Source organism: Girardinichthys multiradiatus, chromosome 22, assembly GCF_021462225.1.
Source record: "Girardinichthys multiradiatus isolate DD_20200921_A chromosome 22, DD_fGirMul_XY1, whole genome shotgun sequence".
NCBI classification, from domain to species: domain Eukaryota; kingdom Metazoa; phylum Chordata; class Actinopteri; order Cyprinodontiformes; family Goodeidae; genus Girardinichthys; species Girardinichthys multiradiatus.
This window is the reverse complement of record NC_061814.1, coordinates 38333153-38353699: the sequence shown is the minus strand read 5'-3', so window position 1 is coordinate 38353699 and position 20547 is coordinate 38333153. Positions and strand designations below refer to the sequence as shown.

General features: G+C 43.7%; 1 protein-coding gene across 1 annotated transcript in view; it reads left to right on the top strand.

Moving 5' to 3' along the window:
- The window catches only part of ttc7a (tetratricopeptide repeat domain 7A), a 74211-nt gene that overhangs the window by 29193 nt on the left and 24471 nt on the right, over positions 1 to 20547 (top strand). The window contains exons 13-19 of the mRNA XM_047351310.1: positions 3387 to 3504; positions 3656 to 3713; positions 4641 to 4713; positions 4784 to 4944; positions 13201 to 13317; positions 15438 to 15550; positions 15991 to 16125. Coding sequence (XP_047207266.1) covers positions 3387 to 3504; positions 3656 to 3713; positions 4641 to 4713; positions 4784 to 4944; positions 13201 to 13317; positions 15438 to 15550; positions 15991 to 16125 — 775 coding nt within the window. The remainder of the gene's footprint in view (positions 1 to 3386; positions 3505 to 3655; positions 3714 to 4640; positions 4714 to 4783; positions 4945 to 13200; positions 13318 to 15437; positions 15551 to 15990; positions 16126 to 20547) is intronic.

Sequence of the window (20547 nt, the reverse complement as noted above, 5' to 3'; positions counted from 1 at the left end):
CTCCTCCAGCTCCTCCGGGGGGAGTCCAAGGCGTTCCCAGGCCAGCCGAGAGACATAGTCCCTCCAGCGTGTCCTGGACCGTCCCCTGGGCCTCTTCCCGGTGGGACGTGCCTGGAACACCTCCCGAGGAAGGCGTCCAGGAGGCATCCGGTATAGATACCCAAGCCACCTCAACTGGCTCCTCTCAATGTGGAGGAGCAGCGGCTCTACTTCGAGCCCCTCCCGGATGGCCAAGCTCCTCACCCCATCTCTAAGGGAGTGCCCGGCCACCCTACGGAAGAAGCTCATTTCAGCCGCTTGTATCCGGGATCTCGTTCTTTCGGTCATGACCCAAAGTTCATGGCCACAGGTGAAGGTAGGAACGTAGACCGACCGGTAAATCGAGAGCTTCGCTTTTCGGCTCAGCTCTCTCTTCACCACAACGGACCGGCACAGCGCCCACATTATTACGGCAGCCGCACCGATCCGTCTGTCGATGTCCCGCTCCATTCTTCCCTCACTCATGAACAAGACCCCGAGATACTTGAACTCCTCCACTTGAGGCAGGAACTCCCCTCCAACCTGAAGAGGACAAGCCACCCTTTTCCGGTCGAGTACCATGGCCTCTGACTTGGAGGAGCTGATCTTCATCCCAGCCGCTTCACACTTGGCTGCGAACCACCACAGCGCATGCTGTAGGTCTTGGCTAGAGGGGGCCAGCAGGACCACGTCATCTGCAAAAAGAAGAGACGAAATCCACTGGTCCCCAAACCAGACCTCCTCCGGCCCTTGGCTGCGTCTAGAAATCCTGTCCATAAAAGTTATGAACAAGACTGTTGACAAAGGGCAGCCCTGCCGGAGTCCAACATGCACCGGGAACAGGTCCGACTTAATGCCGGCAATGCGGACCAAACTCCTGCTCCGCTCGTACAGGGACCGGATGGCCCCTAGTAAAGGGCCCCCGATTCCATACTCCTGGAGCACCCCCCACTGGGCATCATGAGGGACACAGTCGAATGCTTTCTCCAGGTCCACAAAACACGTGAACTGGTTGGGCAAACTCCCATGAACCCTCGAGCACCCTGTAGAGGGTAGAGAGCTGGACCAGTGTTCCACGGCCGGGACAAAAACCCCACTGCTCCTCCTGAAGCCGAGGTTCGACTATCGGCCGGACTCTCCTCTCCAATACCCTGGCGTAGGCCTTACCAGGGAGGCTGAGGAGTGTAATCCCCCCTGTAGTTGGAACACACCCTCCGGTCCCCCTTCTTATGAAGGGGGACCATCACCCCAGTCTGCCAGTCCAGAGGCACTGTCCCTGACCGCCACGCAATGTTGAAGAGGCGTGTCAACCATGACAACCCCACAACATCCAGAGATTTGAGGTACTCAGGGCGGATCTCATCCACCCCCGAAGCCTTGCCACTGCGGAGCTTTTTAACCACCTCGGTGACTTCAGCCTGGGTGATGAAAGAGTCCAACTCTGAATCCCCAGCCTCTGTTTCCACCAGGGAATGCGTGATGACAGGATTGAGGAGATCCTCGAAGTACTCCTTCCACCACCCGATAATGTCCTCATTCAAGGTCAGCAGCCTCCCACCCCCACTATAAACAGTGTTGGCGAAGCACTGCTTCCCCCTCCTGAGGCGCCGGACTGTTTGCCAGAATCGCTTCGAGGCCAACCGGTAGTCCTTCTCCATGGCTTCACCGAACTCCTCCCAGGTCCGAGTTTTTTCCTCTGCCACCGCAGCACGCTTGGCCTCACGGTACCCGTCAGCCGCCTCAGGAGTCCCAAAAGCCAACCACAGCCGATAGGACTCCTCCTTCAGCTTGACGGCATCCCTTACTCTATGTCTCCAACATCCCCCGGAATCTGGTCAAAGCTCTCCCGGAGGTGGGAGTTGAATACATCCCTGGCCGAGGGCTCCGTCAGGCGTTCCCTGCAGACCCTCACTATGCGCTTGGGCCTGCCAAGTCTGTCCGGCTTTCTCCTCCTCCAGCGGATCCAACTCACCACCAGGTGGTGATCAGTGGACAGCTCAGCCCCTCTCTTCATCTGAGCGTCCAAATCATGCGGCCGAAGGTCTGATGATACGACAACAAAGTCGATCATTGACCTGCTGCCTAGGGTGTCCTGGTGCCAAGTGCACTGATGGACCACCTTATGTTTGAACATGGTGTTTGTTATGGACAATCCGTGACTAGCACAGAAGTCCAATAACAAAACGCCACTCGGATTCAGATCGGGGAGGCCAATCCTCCCAATCACGCCTCTCCAGGTGTCACTGTCGTTTCCCACGTGGGCGTTGAAGTCCCCCAGCAGAATAATGGAGTCCCTGGGAGGGGGACTATCCAGCACCTCCGACAAGGATACCAAGAAGGCCGGGTACTCCGCACTACTGCTCGGCCCGTAGGCCAAAACGACAGTCAGAGACCTATCCCCAACCCAAAGGCGCAGGGATGCGACCCTCTCTTCCACTGGGGTAAACCCCAACACAAGACGGCTGAGCTGGGGGGCGACAAGCAAACCCACCCCAGCCCGCCGCCTCTCCCCGTGGGCCACTCCAGAGTAGAAGAGAGTCCAACCCCTCTCAAGGAAATGGGTTCCACAGCCCATGCTGTGCGTGGAGGTGAGCCTGACTATTTCTAGTCGATATCTCTCGACCTCCCGCAAAAGCTCAGGCTCCTTGCCCCCCAGCGAGGTGACATCCCATGTCCCTAGAGCCAACCTAAGCATCCGGGGATCGGGCCGCTGAGGTCTCCACCTTCATCCGCCACCCAATCCTCTTTGCACCAGTCCCTCACGGTTCCCCCTGCAGGTGGTGGGCCCACTGGGGGATGGCCTCACGTCTCTCGTTCGGGCTTGGCCCGGCCGGGTCCCGCGAGGAGCAACCCGGCCACCAGGCGCTCTCCGGCGAGTCCCGACCCCAGGCATGGCTCCAGGGTGGGATCCCGGCTCCGCCGTACCAAGCGACGTCACGTGCCTTGATATATTAGTCCTCATGAAGGATTCTTGAACCGCTCTTTGTCTGTCCCGTCACCTAGAGCCTGTTTGCCATGGGAGACCCTACCAAGGGTATTTAAGCCCCGGACAACATAGCCTCTAGGATCATTTGAGCACTCCAACCCCTGGCGGTTCAAGGAGGAGTGGATTCAGTTTAGTATTATATATTTAAAAAACACTAGAATAACTATCAGCAAAACCGTGGCTAGCTCTAAAGTTTCTAGCAAGACACACCTACTCATAACCATACCCTGAGGAGCAGTTATGCAAGTTTACAAAGGAGATTGCATCTGTTTAAAAGTGGTAAATAGAAAACGATCATTGGATTTTGTTAGAATCCTTCCTTTTTTGCTTTTACACAGAGCTGTATGATCCATTTACGTAACATTTTTGTGTTCATGTGCAGTTCAAAGAGGCAGAGAATCTGTCTAAGAGTGTGGCATCGATGGGAGAGGAGGCGAGGGAATTTCTGCCCAGGGCCTACCTGGCTTTGGGACTCAGCTTCAGTCTTCAGGCTTCTGAGGGTAACGTTAGACCTTGTCTCTCCTCCTATGGCAGCCCAGAAGGGCCTTTCTGTCCACATTACTGTAAATCTGAATGAATATATTTTTGCATTTAGAAATTCTTACGTGACTAGCTAACCCTGTTTGTTTTATTTTGTTTTTTTGTCTGCAGCCACTCTGTCAGCTGATCGGAATGAATTAAACAAAAAAGCCCTACAGGCATTAAACAAGTATGTGTTACTGAGGCAAAGATCCTTCCCAGCAACTCCTTACAGTTTGTTTTTACCCTTTGGCTGTTCTTTAAAACATTTTGTTGCATTATAACCACAAACTTCAATATATTTTACTGGGATTTTATGTGACATGCCAACACAAACTAGTGGAAGGAAAGGATACATGTTTTTCACAATTTATTTCAAATAAAAATCTGAAAGCTGTGGTCTGCATTTATGTTCAATTCTTTGTAGAACCACCTCTGGTTGTAGTTATAGCTTCAGGTCGCTGAGGGGGTAGGTTGGGACCAGATTTGTACAGTTAGGGATTTTCCCATCCGTTTTTGGAAAATATGTCAAGCTCTCTTCCTGCCTGTCTGCATTCGGGAGTCTGGAAGCCACCGCCATCCTGACACACACCATTACAACATGCCCCGGCTATTCTTTATTCCTGATTAAGGTGATAGCCAGCTGCTGGAAAAAAGCATCCACACCACCATGTTTCACGGTGGGGATGCCGTATTTCGGTTACGGCATCCCCACCGTAACCCAAATACTGGTTACTGTTTTCCTTATTGTCCCACCAGACATAAGGAAAACATTTTAACAGGACCTTTAAACTGAAGCTTTCTTCATACCGCTCTAGGCCTTCACACAACAGCTGTATTTATGCTGAAATTAAATTACAAACAGTTGGACCTTACTAATTAGTTGACTTCTGAAGGCAATGTTAATTAGAGGTCATTTTCATTCTGATTCACAATTATGTATTACTTTGTGTTGTTGTCCCATATAAAAACCTGATAAAATGCATAATATCTTTTGGTTGTAATGTTTAAAGGTTTTAAAGGTTGAAGTACTCTTGCAAGGTATTGTAGGGGGAGGGATTTCATTTAGGAGCTGATGTTTGTTTTAGAATATAAAAACTCTGTCTTTCCTCCACAGAGCTAATTCATTAGACCCCCGGGATGCTCAGATTTCCATGTACCTGGCTCTCCAACTGGCCCTTGTACGCCAGGTAAAAGCAGACATGAGCAAAGTCACACTGTGTCAGAAGTTTCACCTGAAAATGACTCGGTGCTTTTCAGGTGTCAGCAGCCATGGAGCCTCTACAGAGGGCTTTATCTCTGCGTGCAGATGACTTGCTCTCCCTTCACCTGCTAACCCTGGTGCTGAGTTCCCAGAAACATCATCGCCATGCCCTGGACACCCTCACCCTGGCCCTCAGCCAGCACCCAGACAATTTCAAGTAAAACAAACAAACATACAAAGAAAAAAAACAAGTGCACCCACTTTCCTCACACAACAAACAACCAAGAGTACAAAGACTCAGTGAAACTTTTTTCATCAGTGTTTGTGATGAAAAGCAGCTCCAGTGGGTGGTGCAGCGAGGTCCTGTCCTTACACCAACCCTCTCTGTGGGGATAGGGTGTCTTGGCTTTACTATGGCCGAAGCCAAGCGCACAAACACAGGTATCGTCTTGATGCCTTATTTAGACGTGCCAGAGTGGGAAGCCTGCATTGCGGTACCTATGCCCCTCATGCACCCTCACCCTATCACCACTGCAGCTCTAACCACAATCCTAGTGCTACTTTTGTGGTACTGCTGGCCTAACGTGTCGCCCAGCACTTACATGCATCTATCCTGTGATCAGAAGTAATACTGACATGCAAACTAGTTATTTTTGATTAGAAGGAAAACACTGCTACACTCATTTATTGTTAAATAATTGCAACAATTTGCTAGCATAACTGATTTAAGGTAAAATAATGATAAAATCTGAAGGCGTTTCTCATGTCATAAATATTGCAACATTCTGATAGCTCATGATATAAACTCTTATTATTTCTCAGACCCGCAGTAACACCAGGAATATGCTCATTACCTGAGGAGGAGAGCCTGTTCTGTCAGGCGTGTGCAATAAAACCTGCCAAGGCTGATCTTTCACACTAATATGGCAGGATGTTGCATCATACCTCTGATGTGCTTTCAGACCTCTGAAAAGCATTTCATATTACAGCCATTTGGGGTCAGTATTGGTCTCCACGGTCCCAGGACAAACAGATGGCTGATTGTCAAACATGCAAGTGGGGGGAGGTAGAGATGGGGGCTTGGGGAGGAGTAGAAAAACAAGAAAATTGATGAAATAACGAAGGACATCAGAGCCTGACAGGAAGTGTCGGAGAGGAAGAGAGTGGGTGGCGCTTTAAAAACTGCACAAGCCGATCCTTTGCTGCATGTACAGTCAGATGGTGAAGTCTGTTCCCCGTCTGCCTGTATCCACAGTCACACTCTTGGAGACACACGCACACCCATTTAACACCTCCTCGGTGGAGACACTTGACTGCTTTGACCCATTTAAGAGCTCCTTCCCGGGCTCGGCCAATCACGTTGCTCTCTGCGCCAGGAATTTCCCCCATTGCCCCGGTAACCGTGAGGTCACACGGATAGAGCAGGCAGTGGTTGTTGTATCAAACTGTTGTTATGGTTCTGCAAAAAAAAAAAAAAAAAGATGTTGAGTCAGAAGGAAGCAGGGAGAGTGACATAACTGAGTTTGTAGTCTCCGACACTTACAAGGTTAGTAAACTTGTTATAAATTAACCTACTTGTCCAAAAAGGCATTAAATTCAGAGGAAAACATCATAAGCATAGTTTAAAGATTAGGTTGTGACAAAGAAATTATGCATTCTTTTCATAATTTTAATTCATTTTACTTATATAGTGCCAATTCAAATAACATATCATCTCAAGGGACCTTTACAATAAAACAAGTCAATTCAGTCGAATCATTCAGACAGATTTTAAGTCAAGTGCATACTTTCAAATTGATCTTTGTTATCAAACACTGCTGTCAGATTCAGTTTATTTTATTCAAATTGGTTAAAAAGGTTTTCTATTTAAGGAAACCCAGCAGATTGCATTGAGTCACTGACTTGCAGTGTTCACTCCTCCTGGATGAGCCTGTAGAGACAGTGGAGAGTCGACTGAGTGGTCAACCTTCCAGCAATCCCTCATGCATGCATGTAGCGACAGTGGAAAGGAACACTCCCCTTTAACATTAAGAAACCCTTAGTAGAACCAGAACCAGGCTCAGTGTGAGCAGCCATCTGCCACGACCGACTGGGGGTTTGAGAAGACACACACACACACACACACAACAAAGAGCATACACACAAAAAAAAAAGAAACACAAAAGCACTGATCAAGGAGCACTTTCCATGTTAAAGAAACGTAAAATGTTAATGTTTGTAGTAGCTATAATGGCTTCATCCAGAAGAGAAACACAGCTAAGCAGATAAGCTTAGATAAGTTTATAGGATGAATGAGAGCACATACAGTTAGTCGCAGCTAAAGCTCAGCCAATGGCTGTCTAGGAGAGAGACAGGGTTGAACACTGAAAAATAGGGCCAACTGTATCATCTATAGAAGAAGAACTTCTGAATTGTTGGCAGCAGCAGTTCAGCCAATGCCCCCTCCAGGAAGGTGTCACAACTAAACACAGAGCCAGGCCAGATGCACAGAGAGAAACATGAAGTTGAACGTTGAAATAACAGCAGATGCATATTTGCAGAGTATTAGGAGAAGGAGAGAGTAGCAGAGAGAGTGAAAGTGGTCATTGTGTCCTCCAACAGTCTAAGCCTATAGCAGCATAGCTCAGGATAACCTAAGCCGCTCTAAGTATGAGCTTTAGCAAAAACCAAAGTTTTAAGCCTAGTCTTAAAAGTAGACAAGGTGCCTTATGGAGTAAATCTGGGAGCTGGTTCCTTAGGAGATAACTAAAGGATCTGCCTCCCATTCTACTTGTAGAGACTCTAGGAACCACCAGTAAACCTGCAGTCTGAGAACGAAGTGCTCAGGAACATATGGAACAATCAGATCTCTGATGTATGATGGAGCTAGATCATTAAGGGCTTTATATGTGAGAAGAAGAATTTTAAATATTGCTGCTGTGTGTATTAATAGTTCAGAAGGCAGCAGAAGTGAAATATTTTTACTTGGACATCTCAGGATTGTGTCCCGAGAACATTACACCAGCCACACATAGATAACTGATAATTGTATTGTCAGGTCACTTAACAGTTGCAAATCCCATTGGTTTACCAACTTGGAAGTGGAACAAGATTACATTGTGGGCGACATGTTTCTCAAGGGTGATGATAGCTAACATTAGCAGCTTCCTGGTAAACCAGACAGGTATTTATCTTGAGGCTGGAGAACATGTCGAAAAACAGAATCGAAAAGGACAATAAATACTTATTCAGTGAACACAGGTAGTTACTATTAATTTAACTGACTGAATTACAATCAGTGACTCATATATAACCTTATGCATTAGCCATTAGCAGAAGGCACAGTTTTGAATATGACACCAAGCAAAAACACAACTGGAAAACAGTTAGCTGACAAGTTCTAACCTGTAGGCCTGCAGTAGGAACAGTATTACAAGACCTCAGCAAATATGTAAATATAGGATGTTTTTTTTTTCAGGTGCATTGCTTTGGAATGCGTCATAGCTTTAAACTGTAATGTATGTTATTGGAGATTTACAGGGGTTGGACAATGAAACTGAAACACGTGTCATTTTAGTGTGGGAGGTTTCATGGCTAAATTGGACCAGCCTGGTAGCCAGTCTTCATTGATTGCACATTGCACCAGTAAGAGCAGAGTGTGAAGGTTCAATTAGCAGGGTAAGAGCACAGTTTTGCTCAAAATATTGAAAGGCACACAACATTATGGGTGACACACCAGAGTTCAAAAGAGGACAAATTGTTGGTGCACGTCTTGCTGGCGCATCTGTGACCAAGACAGCAAGACTTTGTGATGTATCAAGAGCCACGGTATCCAGGGTAATGTCAGCATACCACCAAGAAGGACGAACCACATCCAACAGGATTAACTGTGGACGTAAGAGGAAGCTGTCTGAAAGGGATGTTCGGGTGCTAACGCGGATTGTATCCAAAAAACATAAAATCACGGCTGCCCAAATCACGGCAGAATTAAATGTGCACCTCAACATAATACATCACCCTGAGCACACCATCCCCATTGTGAACAGGCAAGATGGACTGAGCTGATGGGAAGGGGAGCTACATACATGGCAATCCTAGAAGAAATACATGAGACTTGGACGGAGGCTTAATGTCCAACAGGACAACAACGCTAAACATATGGGTGGGTTTTACACAGCCACAGTCAAGGCTTTAGTCTAAAAAGAGATTCTTTGGCAGGCCTTGAAAGCCGATCTTCTCAGACGGTGCCCTACCTCTATATAAAATATTAACAAACAAAGCCAGTGCATTTTTTAAATTAGAATGATGAAATGTTGAACATTTATTCAGTAAAGCATTTTGGTTTTGTACTCGAACCTTGTCACTGATGACCTGCTGAGCTGAGTCCCGGTTGCAGAGCTCAAAGTCAGAATACAAGGCTCCCAACAGAGACAGAGAGAGACGATGAAAGGAGGTGTTTTCTCAGCAGGAAGCCCATAGAATATCATTCACTTTGGATGTGTGAACGAGCATCAGAGATCAAAGCTCACATCGTGCACAGTGCCGGGCATTCTGTGACTGGTGTGTGTTTAATATGTGCATACTTGCACTTGTGTGTTGTGTGGGGATGCGAACATTTGTCCAATCTTGCACATGTGTGTGAGTGTGTGTGTTGTTTCTTTTGCGCGTTCACATGGCTGTGTGTGACTCTTGCTAGCCACTGGCTTTCTGCACCACACTAAACTGTCAACTCGATGTAGCATACCAAATTTCTGCTTCATCGTTTTCTCCCACATCCTCAACCCCCAGCTTCTGCCTTCTTCTGTCTCCGTTGCGTTCTATCACTCTGTTTTTTTCACCCTCGTTTTTATATGCTTGCACACATTTGCAATTATCTCTCTTAATTTATTAATTTATTTTTAATTTTAATCACAGAGTAAACAGGCATGCATTTCAATGTAAAACAGAACTGGGGGAGCAAAGTAAGTGAGTAAGGGGTTGTAGGGTCCTGTGTGTGCATGTGTTAGTGTGTTTTTTAAGGTAAGGGGCGATTAAGGTCTCACAGTGTGTGCTGTAGAGAACGATTTATCCTGGCCTTTGATTCAGCATTTATTTAACGGGATGTTGCAGCAAGAGTATGTGTGTTTTTTCAGGCGTGCATGTGTGCAAAATGTTTATTAGCCTGCTTTTGCTTGCCTGGCTTACAGTATGTTGGGTTGCACATTGAAAGCATATCTGCATAGGCTAGTGTGTGTTTTTATATGCACGTGTGCGTTCATGTGCATGTGCATATATTTATGCTTGTAGTACATCTGCAATTTTGTGTTCACACTTCATGCGCTTCCAGAGACTGTGCTCTCTGATCTGTGGGAGTGGGGAATGAGTAATACAGTAGATGTACCACTTCTTTCAGGGGGAACATCATTAGCTATTTTTATGTGTGGAGTTTACGTTGGCTCTCACCACTCTCAGCACTCCGACACCGACGTTTACACCGAGCTGCACCGCTCACTGACTTTACTGCTCAAACACTACGCTCTGCACACGACCGGCTCAGTCCCAGGAGGCAGGAAAATGACAGGCTGTGTAATCTGCTGTGTAGTTTCAAGTGTTGTAATCTTAGTGAAATCTATCTTTTCTGACACTGCCTGGGAAAACGCATATTGTACTGAGGCACAGAGGAGTAAGGTGGTATCGTTTCCATCCTATCCTCAACCTGGTGGGACTTAATATTTGTCATATGATAGAAAATAGTTAGTTTTCTGAATAACTGTGTCTTAGCTCCTTAATTTCAAATTGTTACATTTATTTCAAACATTTTCTGGAGTGAATAATGATTTCAATTGGTGCATTTTAATCCTTCCTCCAAGATAACTATTCTACAGCTGCTTCTACATTATCCTTCCATTGCCAGGACCATATTTAAAACCGCTCTCCAGAAAAGTATTGTACAAGTTGAGAAATGCCATATGCATTATTTTTGGAAAATAGATCCTCGGGCTTAAGAGGTTAAAGCAGATTTAGAAAAGAGGTCATTGAGCAGCCGATAAAAACTTACATTAAGTTACATTTCTTCATTATTTGAACACCTGAATGAATTATTTTTCATGTTATTCCAGGAGGTTTTGAAATTGTTTAAAGGGGGCTAATATTAAGCTTCTGGAATAGTTTTCCCAAAGCCATGTCGTACACTGAGGTGACAATGAGAGACTCACTTTCTTTGTGTGCAGGATATGCAGCTGCATTCTTACCTTCTGTCACCTGGATGAGCTTACACCTTCCCTTACCTGCTAAAAGTTCTGTCACACTGAGACACCCACCATCAAACAGACACACTCTCCGGTGAACTGCTGGCAGCCGTGTCCTTAACACAGCCTCCCTCTGCAGCACTTGTCATCTGTGTGCCAGTAAATCCAACCTCCTTCCTCCCACACAAGCATGCACCATTACACACTTTCAACTTTTTCTGCACAAAAATCCCTCCATCTTTTATTCCCGCTATACACACAACCTTACACCAACCCTTGAGTTGGTAACAAGAGCCATTTCAGCACAGGTTTTCTCCCCTGACATAAGCCTGTCTCCATCTATCATTGATCCTCACCCCTCCTCACTCTCCGACAGCACAGCAGCTCGTCTCTTCGTCTCTCCATCTTCCTATCTCTCCTCATTCTTATGGACGATTGATGCCCATGACAGACTACAAACCCCTTCTGGCACCCCCGCCCCAACGCACACACACACACACACACACACATAGAAACCATGTTCACATCAGAGACTCCCACATCACTTAAACAGTTGTCTTCAGCTAAATGGGCAAAGCGGAAACACTCTATGGCTTCTGCTCATTAGCTTCTCAACACACACGCACATCAAAAACACTTTCCATGCTTGTTGCTGACCAACTTTCCCTTCACTCTCTTTCCATTGATCCGTGCGTGCATCAGTAGGGATTAACTCCAAGAGGTCTTAATGTGGCCAGAGTACTTTAAGCTGTGATTGCAGTAGTTCACATTTGCAGTGAAGACCTAAACGTGGGTTTCTTGAGATAACATTTCTCATTTCTTGTAAAATCGACTTCATTCTCTGCTTTTCCCTCATGACGTTTTGTTCAACATTGAAGAACAGCTCTGACTTGTTTTACTTCTAAACATGACCTTGAGATCATTTTACATAGTTTATGGTTCAGTTTGCCAACACGTGATTACAATGATTACTGCTGGTTCAGTGCCTTGTCAAAGTATTCACACCCCTTAAAAATTTTCAAATTTTGTCACAACTACAAACCTTAGATGTACTTTGTTGGGATTTTATGTGATAGACGAACAGAAAGTAGTGGATAATCATGATGTGAAAGAAAAAATGCCCGTGACTTTGACTAGGCCATTCTATCTTTCATGTGCCTCATGTATGTTTAGGGTCCCTTCCTGAAGGAAGATGAACCTCCACTCTTAGTCTGAAGCCTTTTGTTCTTTTTCTCCAGTATTTTCTTGTATTCAGCTCCGTGTACCATTTATCTATCAACTTTGACCAGCTTCTCTGCCCCTGCCAAACAAAAGCATCCCCAAAGCATGATGCTGCCACCACCTTGTTTCAGGGTGGGGATGGTGTATTCAGGGTAGCATGCAGGGTTAGCTTCCCACCTCACAGAGTGTTTGCTAGTACACCAGAAAGTTCAATTTTAGTCTCAACTGATCAGTGCACCTTCTTCCACACATTTGCTGTGTCCCACAAATTAGTCTTCTTATGGCTGTCTTTTAAAAATAGCATTGTCATTGTTCCATTATTGTGACTCTTCCATAAAGGCCAGATTTCTGCAAGGCACAACTAATAGTTGTCGACAGATTCTTCCACCTGAGCAGTGGACCTCCACAGCTCTCCCAGAGTCATCTTTTGGCAGCTTTTTTTTAGCTAGATAGACATGTCTTGGATTGAACTGAGCTTTGTAACATGTTCTAAACTTGGGATTTAGTTTTCTAACCTAGCCCTGATTTAAACTTTCTCCCTGACCTTTCTGCTGTGTTCCCTGGTCTTCATGATGCTGTTTATTCACTAATGTTCTCTGTTAACCCTCTGAGGCCTTCACAGAACATCTGGATTTATACTGACATGAAACTAAACACAGGTTGGAGTTTGTCTTCTCATTTGCCAGCTTCTAAAGACAACATGTCGCTCTGGACTTTATTTGGAGGTGACAGAGTGAAGGGTGACGTACAAATACACACAACACTTACTTATTTACAAATAAAAATAAAATAAAATTTTATTTGTAAATAAAAATGTATTATTTTTTGTCCACTTCACAATTAGGCTCTGCTTGGTGTTGGTCTACCACATAAAATCCCATAAAAAATAAACTGAAGTTTGTGGTTGTAACATGTAACAACATTCGCAGGGTTTGAATCATTTTGCAATGCAACTGTACTCTAGGGACACAACGTCTGAATAAAACATAAAAACGTTAGTTGGAATTAAAATAAAATGACTAATTTCGATATATGTTTTGGTTCAGTTTGCTGTTGACAAAGGCGAAGCTTGAAGAGGCCATGTTCGGACCTGCTGCAGCCCTGCAGACCTGCGAGGAGATGTTGCAACGCTGGCAGAGTCAGTATGATGTCAGTCGCTCCAGGTAAATGTGGACTTGACAGATATGAGCCTCTGCTGCTTTCCTTATCACCCAACACTCAAGCATTTTTGTGCTAAGAGCAAAGCGATGTGTCTCTATTCATATCCAGCAGCCACTGAAGAGTCTCTAGCAGCAGTTTGGACCTAGATATGACTGTTGTCTCTCAGAGAGCAGTTATAGTTTTACTGTTTACTGCCTTATTCCTTCAGTATTCTTTAATAGAAATAGGTTGTTAAAATTCTGTAAAATCTAAGAATTTCAAGCTATGGGTGTTACAAAAAGCCCCTGCGTTCCTCCTGGTTGTTTTCAGACTAAGGGCCCCTTTACACCAGATTAAAATTAGCCTGTCGTCTCCAGGATCTCCAAGACTGTTTCAATGTTGCTGAATTGCATAAAAACTTCGAAGTTTTTTTGCAGTCCCAAGTAAAGGTTGCTAAAATCTGTGCTGCCTTTTACAACATTTGTGGGTTTTTAGAAAGTATTTATATTAAAATTCTATCAAAGCAGTTGTTACTGTGAGGCAAAATCGTTGTATGCTGACTTATTGTGTATATGATTACAATAGCAAGCTAGCAGTCCGTACCATTAGCTTACTTTCACAAATCGTCCAGCTCGCGTCCTTCGATTTGATACCGCTCTAAGGCTTCCCACTCTCCTCTACTTTTCTAAGTGTTTTGTCTTGCCATCTGCAGCCTTTTTTGACTCTCTTCTTTTACTTTGAGCCTGACAAAGTCATAGACGGAGCAGCAATTTTACCCTTGCTTCCATGTCCTCCATTGTTGTGTTGTGTTGTGTTTGTGTCGCATACAAATCACGTCACATTACTTTTTGAACTCTGAGGCCGGCTTGCTGTGACAACCCCACCCACATCACGCAGTAGAAATAGAAAACGACCCGAGTCTGCCTGAGTCGAGCTGCTCTGAGTCAAGACTAATGAAAAAGGTCTGTAAGTACTCAGTACATAGGTTTGTTACTGCTGCTTGCTTGGCTATCCTATCACAATGCTACCAACACATGCATACTTCTTAATTTTCATAACAATTTCTGCACCTTCACCATCAGCTTCAGTCTTACTGCGAAGGAGAAAATACAACGAGTGTTTTAATAACTTTAGCAGCATAAAAGGATGCGTGCAAAGAAGTTTCTTAAACAGACGTTGCCATCACATGTAATAATTTTAGATACTGGATTCGAACTGCTTCGTGAAGATCTCATAATTTACCCCTATCTCCCAATAAGCTGCCCATATGTGCAATTTGGAGGTGGTTGCATAACTCTCCAGCTGAGAGCCCTACTGGAATGTGCAAAGAGTTATTTTTCTACACTTCATGGTCTAGACTTGTCTACACAGCACCCAGGATTCAGACATGCTCCATGATAATGAGCCACCACAATCTCACCAAAAACATTCTGATCACATTTTAAAACCGAACCCAGAACTAAAAACAGACCAGGTTTAGAACAGAAGTCTGACGCTTCTTCATCCATTATGGGAAAGACATCTCCAAGACTCTGCATAGACTGTTGCCCACTACACTATAAATAAATTTCATACGGTTTTCCTGTGTTAACAAGATATTTTACTGTGGAAAGTGCCTTGTTTTTGTCACAGAACACAACTTTGGAGCGTAAATCAGTGGTGTCTGTCTTCTATCCGGATTCATTTTCAGTATTTCTGTGTTTTCAGTTAATCACAATTGTCAATAAAGTGTTATCATAACTGGCAAACCTTTTGGCAGTGCTGCTTAGCAGCTCTTGAATGTGACAACTTGTGATTTCCAAGTTGTTTTTCTGAAATGGTTTTATTGAATTAGGACTCTCAATTACCCTTGCTGGCCCACACCCTATTGATATTGGATCATGAGTGTTACTGTACTGCGTACTCCGTTATTCACTTGATATGATATTGCAATCACTATAATAAAGTCACACTAAACATTATCTGCTGATGACCTTAATGTGCAATACAGCATCCGCCTGTAGTTAATATGGATTGTGATAGTTCTCCTGGCTGAGATAATCTTACTGTTTTGGCTGGAATAAGCAACCAGGTGCACCATCCACAGTAGTTGGATGTTTTTTTGATGGACCTCCTTTTAATTCTCGTACGTTACATTTTACAGTGAGACAGATGACAACAGCAGTATACCGATGGCTGAGAGGTCGGAGGTCAGCCCTGTTGTCAGGAAACCCTCCATCCACCTCAACCTCCCTGACTTCCAGGACGCCTCCACAGGTCTGCTTTCTTCATGCTTCAGATCTTCTCAACAAACTCTGCCATGTGCATATTTGGATTATGAAACCTGTAATAAAATCCTGAATTAAACGTATTCTCCTTTTTGAGTGTGAGTAAATGCTTGTAAAAAAGGTGAATTGGCAGTTCAGGCTGAATGTTCCTGTATTTTAACCTGTTCTAGATTTAAACTGTTTGCACATCTGCAGCCATGTTTAAATACCAATTATGTGACAAACCTCTCCACCTGTGGTTCTCACAGGATCTTGTTCAAACAGGACATTTGTCTTTATTTATTAGTAGTTGTTATTGTGTAACTCAGTCGTACTTCCATCAAACAGCGTGGCTGTCTTAAGATTTCACCTTGCCTTCCTTATAAATTATGGTACCATGATCTTCAGAGGTAAAGGTTGTTTTTTCTTGTCCTCTCCCTCCTGTGTTAGGATCCCACAGCCCTCCATCACTGGCAGTGTCCCGCTTGGAAGCGGCGCTGTCGGAGATATCAGACCTGAGCTCCACCCGCCGCCAAGGACCCACTTACATCTGGGCCACTCTAGAGCGTATTTGGCTGCAGGCTGGTACGACATCACAACACGTGACTTGTAATGATATTTCAGGTCTTTTTGCACTGAGATCTCCTGGAAAATTTGATTTTCAAATTTCCAAGAAGGACCGCATTCATTCAGAATGCATGTCATGTGAGCTCAATTACTGGTAATCCAAAATACACGTAAATAATGATAATTTTAAGCTAAGAAATAACTGAAAGGGTTTAAATAATGACTCCCAGCAAAACATTTTTACAGGTTTTCCATTTACGGTAACGCTAATAACAACATTTTATCAGCAAGTTAAAACCAAGTTCTACATAAATTAGAATTGAAACGTGCATATATTGTAGTAATTCACTTCAAAAAGTGAAACTCGAGTCATTACGCCTAAACATTTGATGACTTACAGCAGAGCTTCTTGATGGTGCAGTTGGTGGCACTTCTGCCTTGCAGTATGAAGAGTCCTGGGTTTGATTCCCATTCTGGGCTCTTTTTGAATGAGGTTTTGCTTGCGCTATGTTCTCCCTGTACATGTCTGGATTCACTCAAAGCCAAAAAACATGACTGTCCTCTGAAGTTGTCCTGAGGTATGAGTGTGCATGGTGGTGTGTCCTGCGTGTCTCTGTGATGGTCATCCGTCCATCCCAGGGCGCCAAAGGGAATCGGGATAGATGAATGACTTACAGCTTATGAAAACCCAAAATTTAGTTTCTTGGAAAATTTGAATAATACGTCAAAAAAAAGGATTTTTAATGTTATAATTATGATATGATCTAAACAATTATTGGGAACACACAGACTCGGTCACTGACACCATCTACAAGGACAATAAAGTTAAGTGGAAGGAAAGACTGTGTGGGAAAATGAGGAAACTACATCAAATGGTGGACCATTATGCCTATTTGTAATCATAGTTCATTATATTTCATTTAACCTAATTGATAAAATAGTATTTTTTTTATAATTCTTAAAATAACAATATTAAATGTCCTTAAATAGTAAGCCATGCTATTGCATACTTTATAGAAATGATTGATTTCTACAAATTGAAATGATAAAAATATGATCTATTGTTATTCTAAAAATATATATTTAGTTTTAGGATCACTTCAATTGAACTTGAGTTATTATTCTGATTATTCTGGTACTAGTTACTTAAAAAGTAAATTATTTTCTTAGTAATCGTACTAATATATTTCAGTCAATCATATCAATTAATCAATCATGTTAAGCAACAAAAGAAATTATAAGCAAACAATAAATGAGCGATTACTTTAGAGAAATTCAGAAGGGAACCGAGAAGGATCATTCAGGGTATCATCTGATTAACTAATTTGATCGATATTCTAGGAATGTCTCGCTTTCTTCCTGTTAACACAGTTTTCCCTCGTTTGATGTGGATTTCTAATATCCTGCCTTAACTTTAAAGGAAGGTTTTAGAGAGGAGGAAAGAAATAGGGAATCAGAGAGGAAAAATCTATTGGGTTCTGTCAGCTTCTGGGCCCAGACAGAACTAAAAATCAGATGCCTAACTTTGGTCTGGACCGTGTTGTATCACTTCTCAATGAAACGGACTGGGTGTCTTGATCCGAGGTTCTCACTGTCCTGTTTCCCAGCTCCTCTCATGAGGGAAGGCCCGAAGGTTGTTCTGTACAAGGGAGTTAGCTCCATACTTTCACAAGTATTTACAGTAGATCACAACTGCTTTGTGGTCATTAACTAGGGCAAAGAGAAGAATGGCTGGATTGTTGCTTTGTAGTCTAAAGTAAATTGTGGATTTCCTTAAGAAAAGAATTTCTCTGAGTCTGGAGGAAGACTGGAGAAGCATTAAATAACACTCTATCTTATTAAGATGCACCTGGATTTGGAGTTTACTATTGATGAGCTTAACTTTAAAGGCTAAAGACAAAGTATGAGAGCAGTAAAGGAGCATCTAATGATTTCTGTGTTTAGGGTCAGCACAGAGACACTGATGATTTTTACCTGTCCTCCACGGTTCTCACTCTCAGCCCTCAGAGGGTTATTGCACTGCCCTGTTAGTGACCCGTTTGCATTTTATCTCCCATTGTTGAACTCATCTAGAATACTTTGGTACCTGGAAGAGTTCGTGGTACCTCTGTGACTGCAAGGCCATGTGGCTTCAAACCAAACCCAAATTATCTTCTTTCCACCACAGACACTTGAACTGATGTTTGGTTTTCTCCAAACATGGCACTGTACATTATGATCAAACATCTCTACGGTCGCATCTGCCCAGAGGACATTGCTACTAAAGTCTTGTGGTTCATTCAGATGCAACCTTGCAAAGAAGCCACACTTGGTCAGTCATTTTCTAACTGTACTGTCATGAACATTAACATTTACCATGCTAACTGAGAACTATACAGTCTGAGTTTGTGGTGAAATTGTTGAAATGTCCACTCCTGGGGTGATTGGCAGCTGTCTTCAATTTCCTCCACTTGTGAAAAAAAATCTCTGTAGATTGTTTGGAAATTATAAACTGAGTTACTAGAATATATGAAGTTTTCAGTAATATTCTAATATATTGAATATGATGTTTTTCTGTAGCAGATCCCACACGCCTGTACTTGCAGCAAAGGTCAAACATTGCTACAACTGAAGATCTCATGTTGTTAGGGCCCAGAAAACCTTCTTTACGTCTGAAACCATCTAGCCGAAAACGTCCAAGTCAAATGTGACTAAAGAGAGCTTCATTTTACAGTCAAATGAAAAGTAAACTGTGCAGTTTTAGCAGTGAAAGCTGCACAGCCTCAGAGTCTTACACAACTTACTGACCTGTTTATATGCTCAATTTAATTTCAGCCTCTCAGGGGAGTAAGACATTGTTTATGCACTTGGTGCAACGTGAGCACACTTTTTTGTTGCTGTGAGCACTGCAGCATCAACAATTCACTCAGAGTACATGTTTATTTTTGAGAACAGCCAAAGAACTAGTAAGAGAAATATTTCATCCATCCAAGAATTAACCTAGTTGTAATCTAATTTATGTTCAACATTAGATACGTTTGTGATGATATCAATAATCTTATAATTTACTGGGATTCATAAAATCCCTGATGCAGTTTACCTCTGCGTCTGTGTAGCAAACAAAACTGATCGAGTGAAATTGTACCTTTTTGCCGATGGTTTTTGGCCTTTTTTCAGTACAACTGCACCATGTTTCTGACATCCTTTTAGCCTTTTAAACAGTCTTTGGAAACTCACATAAGAGTATGAGGAGAGAATAAGGAGGAGCAACACACACCCTTCTATGTAGAGCTATCAGAATCAAATCCATACCAAAAAGGTTGTTTTGCATGCAGTTTCCAAAGCATGACTGTGTACCTTCTGTATGTAATAGTTAAAAGCTGCTGTTTCTCTGCTGCAAACAGCTCATGTCAGAAGTGTGTATACTGTCATCACGGTTATGAATGTCCTATTAATTAACAATGCATTTAAACCAGTTGTTTGACAAGGTTCAATGAAAACAACATGGGTTAGGGTTATGAGACACCTGCATGCATTTGAGAACATAAATGCTTATGCAAGCACTGATCTACTAGTTTTTTTGTTTTTTTTTAAGAGCTCAGGTGAGGAACAGGAAGATACCTTACTTAACCAGATCCAATTCTGTTGTCCCCGAAATTATGCACAGCAACCCCGAGGCAGGAAGCCAACATCCCACAGAGGTAGCATGCATGTATTAAGTGTTTCCCATCTGTGCATCTTTGAGGCACAGGTAAACAAACAAAATGTCCTCTATCACACACACACCCGAGGGTTCTTAGCTCTCAGAGGCAGACACTGCCTTTATTTTATTTGCCTAACACAGTTCTCCCAGTTTCTCTCCCCCGCTTCCTCATGAGGGTTTCTTCCTGAGGGTTTCTCCGAGTCTGGACCGAATGTCCGTTTACATAAATGACTGACAGCTCAGTGCTCCGGCTTCTTGCCCTGCAATTGGCCCACATCATCCTCAGGGGCAGGTCCCCTGCTGGGCTCTTTGCTAAAGGTCTCATTGCCGAATGAAGTGCTTGTGGGCGTGATTGGTTGTGTGAGTAAGTGTCTTGTGTCTGGGGTTTGTCCTCATCTTCCCTGCAGCAGTGAAAGGAGGCTCACAGCTTTCATATTTGATGGCCATATTTAGGCAGGAGTTTCATGTCATCCCAGGCATTGCACTGCTCCCGGTCTGTGTTTCATTCTCTGAAACAGTGTTCGTGTCCATCTGACTATCTGAGAACTGCAGATTCCCTTGTCAACCACCCCCCCCAACAGCCTCCAAAGGTTCCCACATATCCTGGAAACAAAATGGAAAAAATAGCAATATCAATTTCCAGGTTTGGATAAGTATGTAAAAACAAAACAGACCATCCATCCATCCATCCATCCATCCATCCATCCATCCATCCATCCATCCATCCATCCATCCATCCATCCATCCATCCATCCATC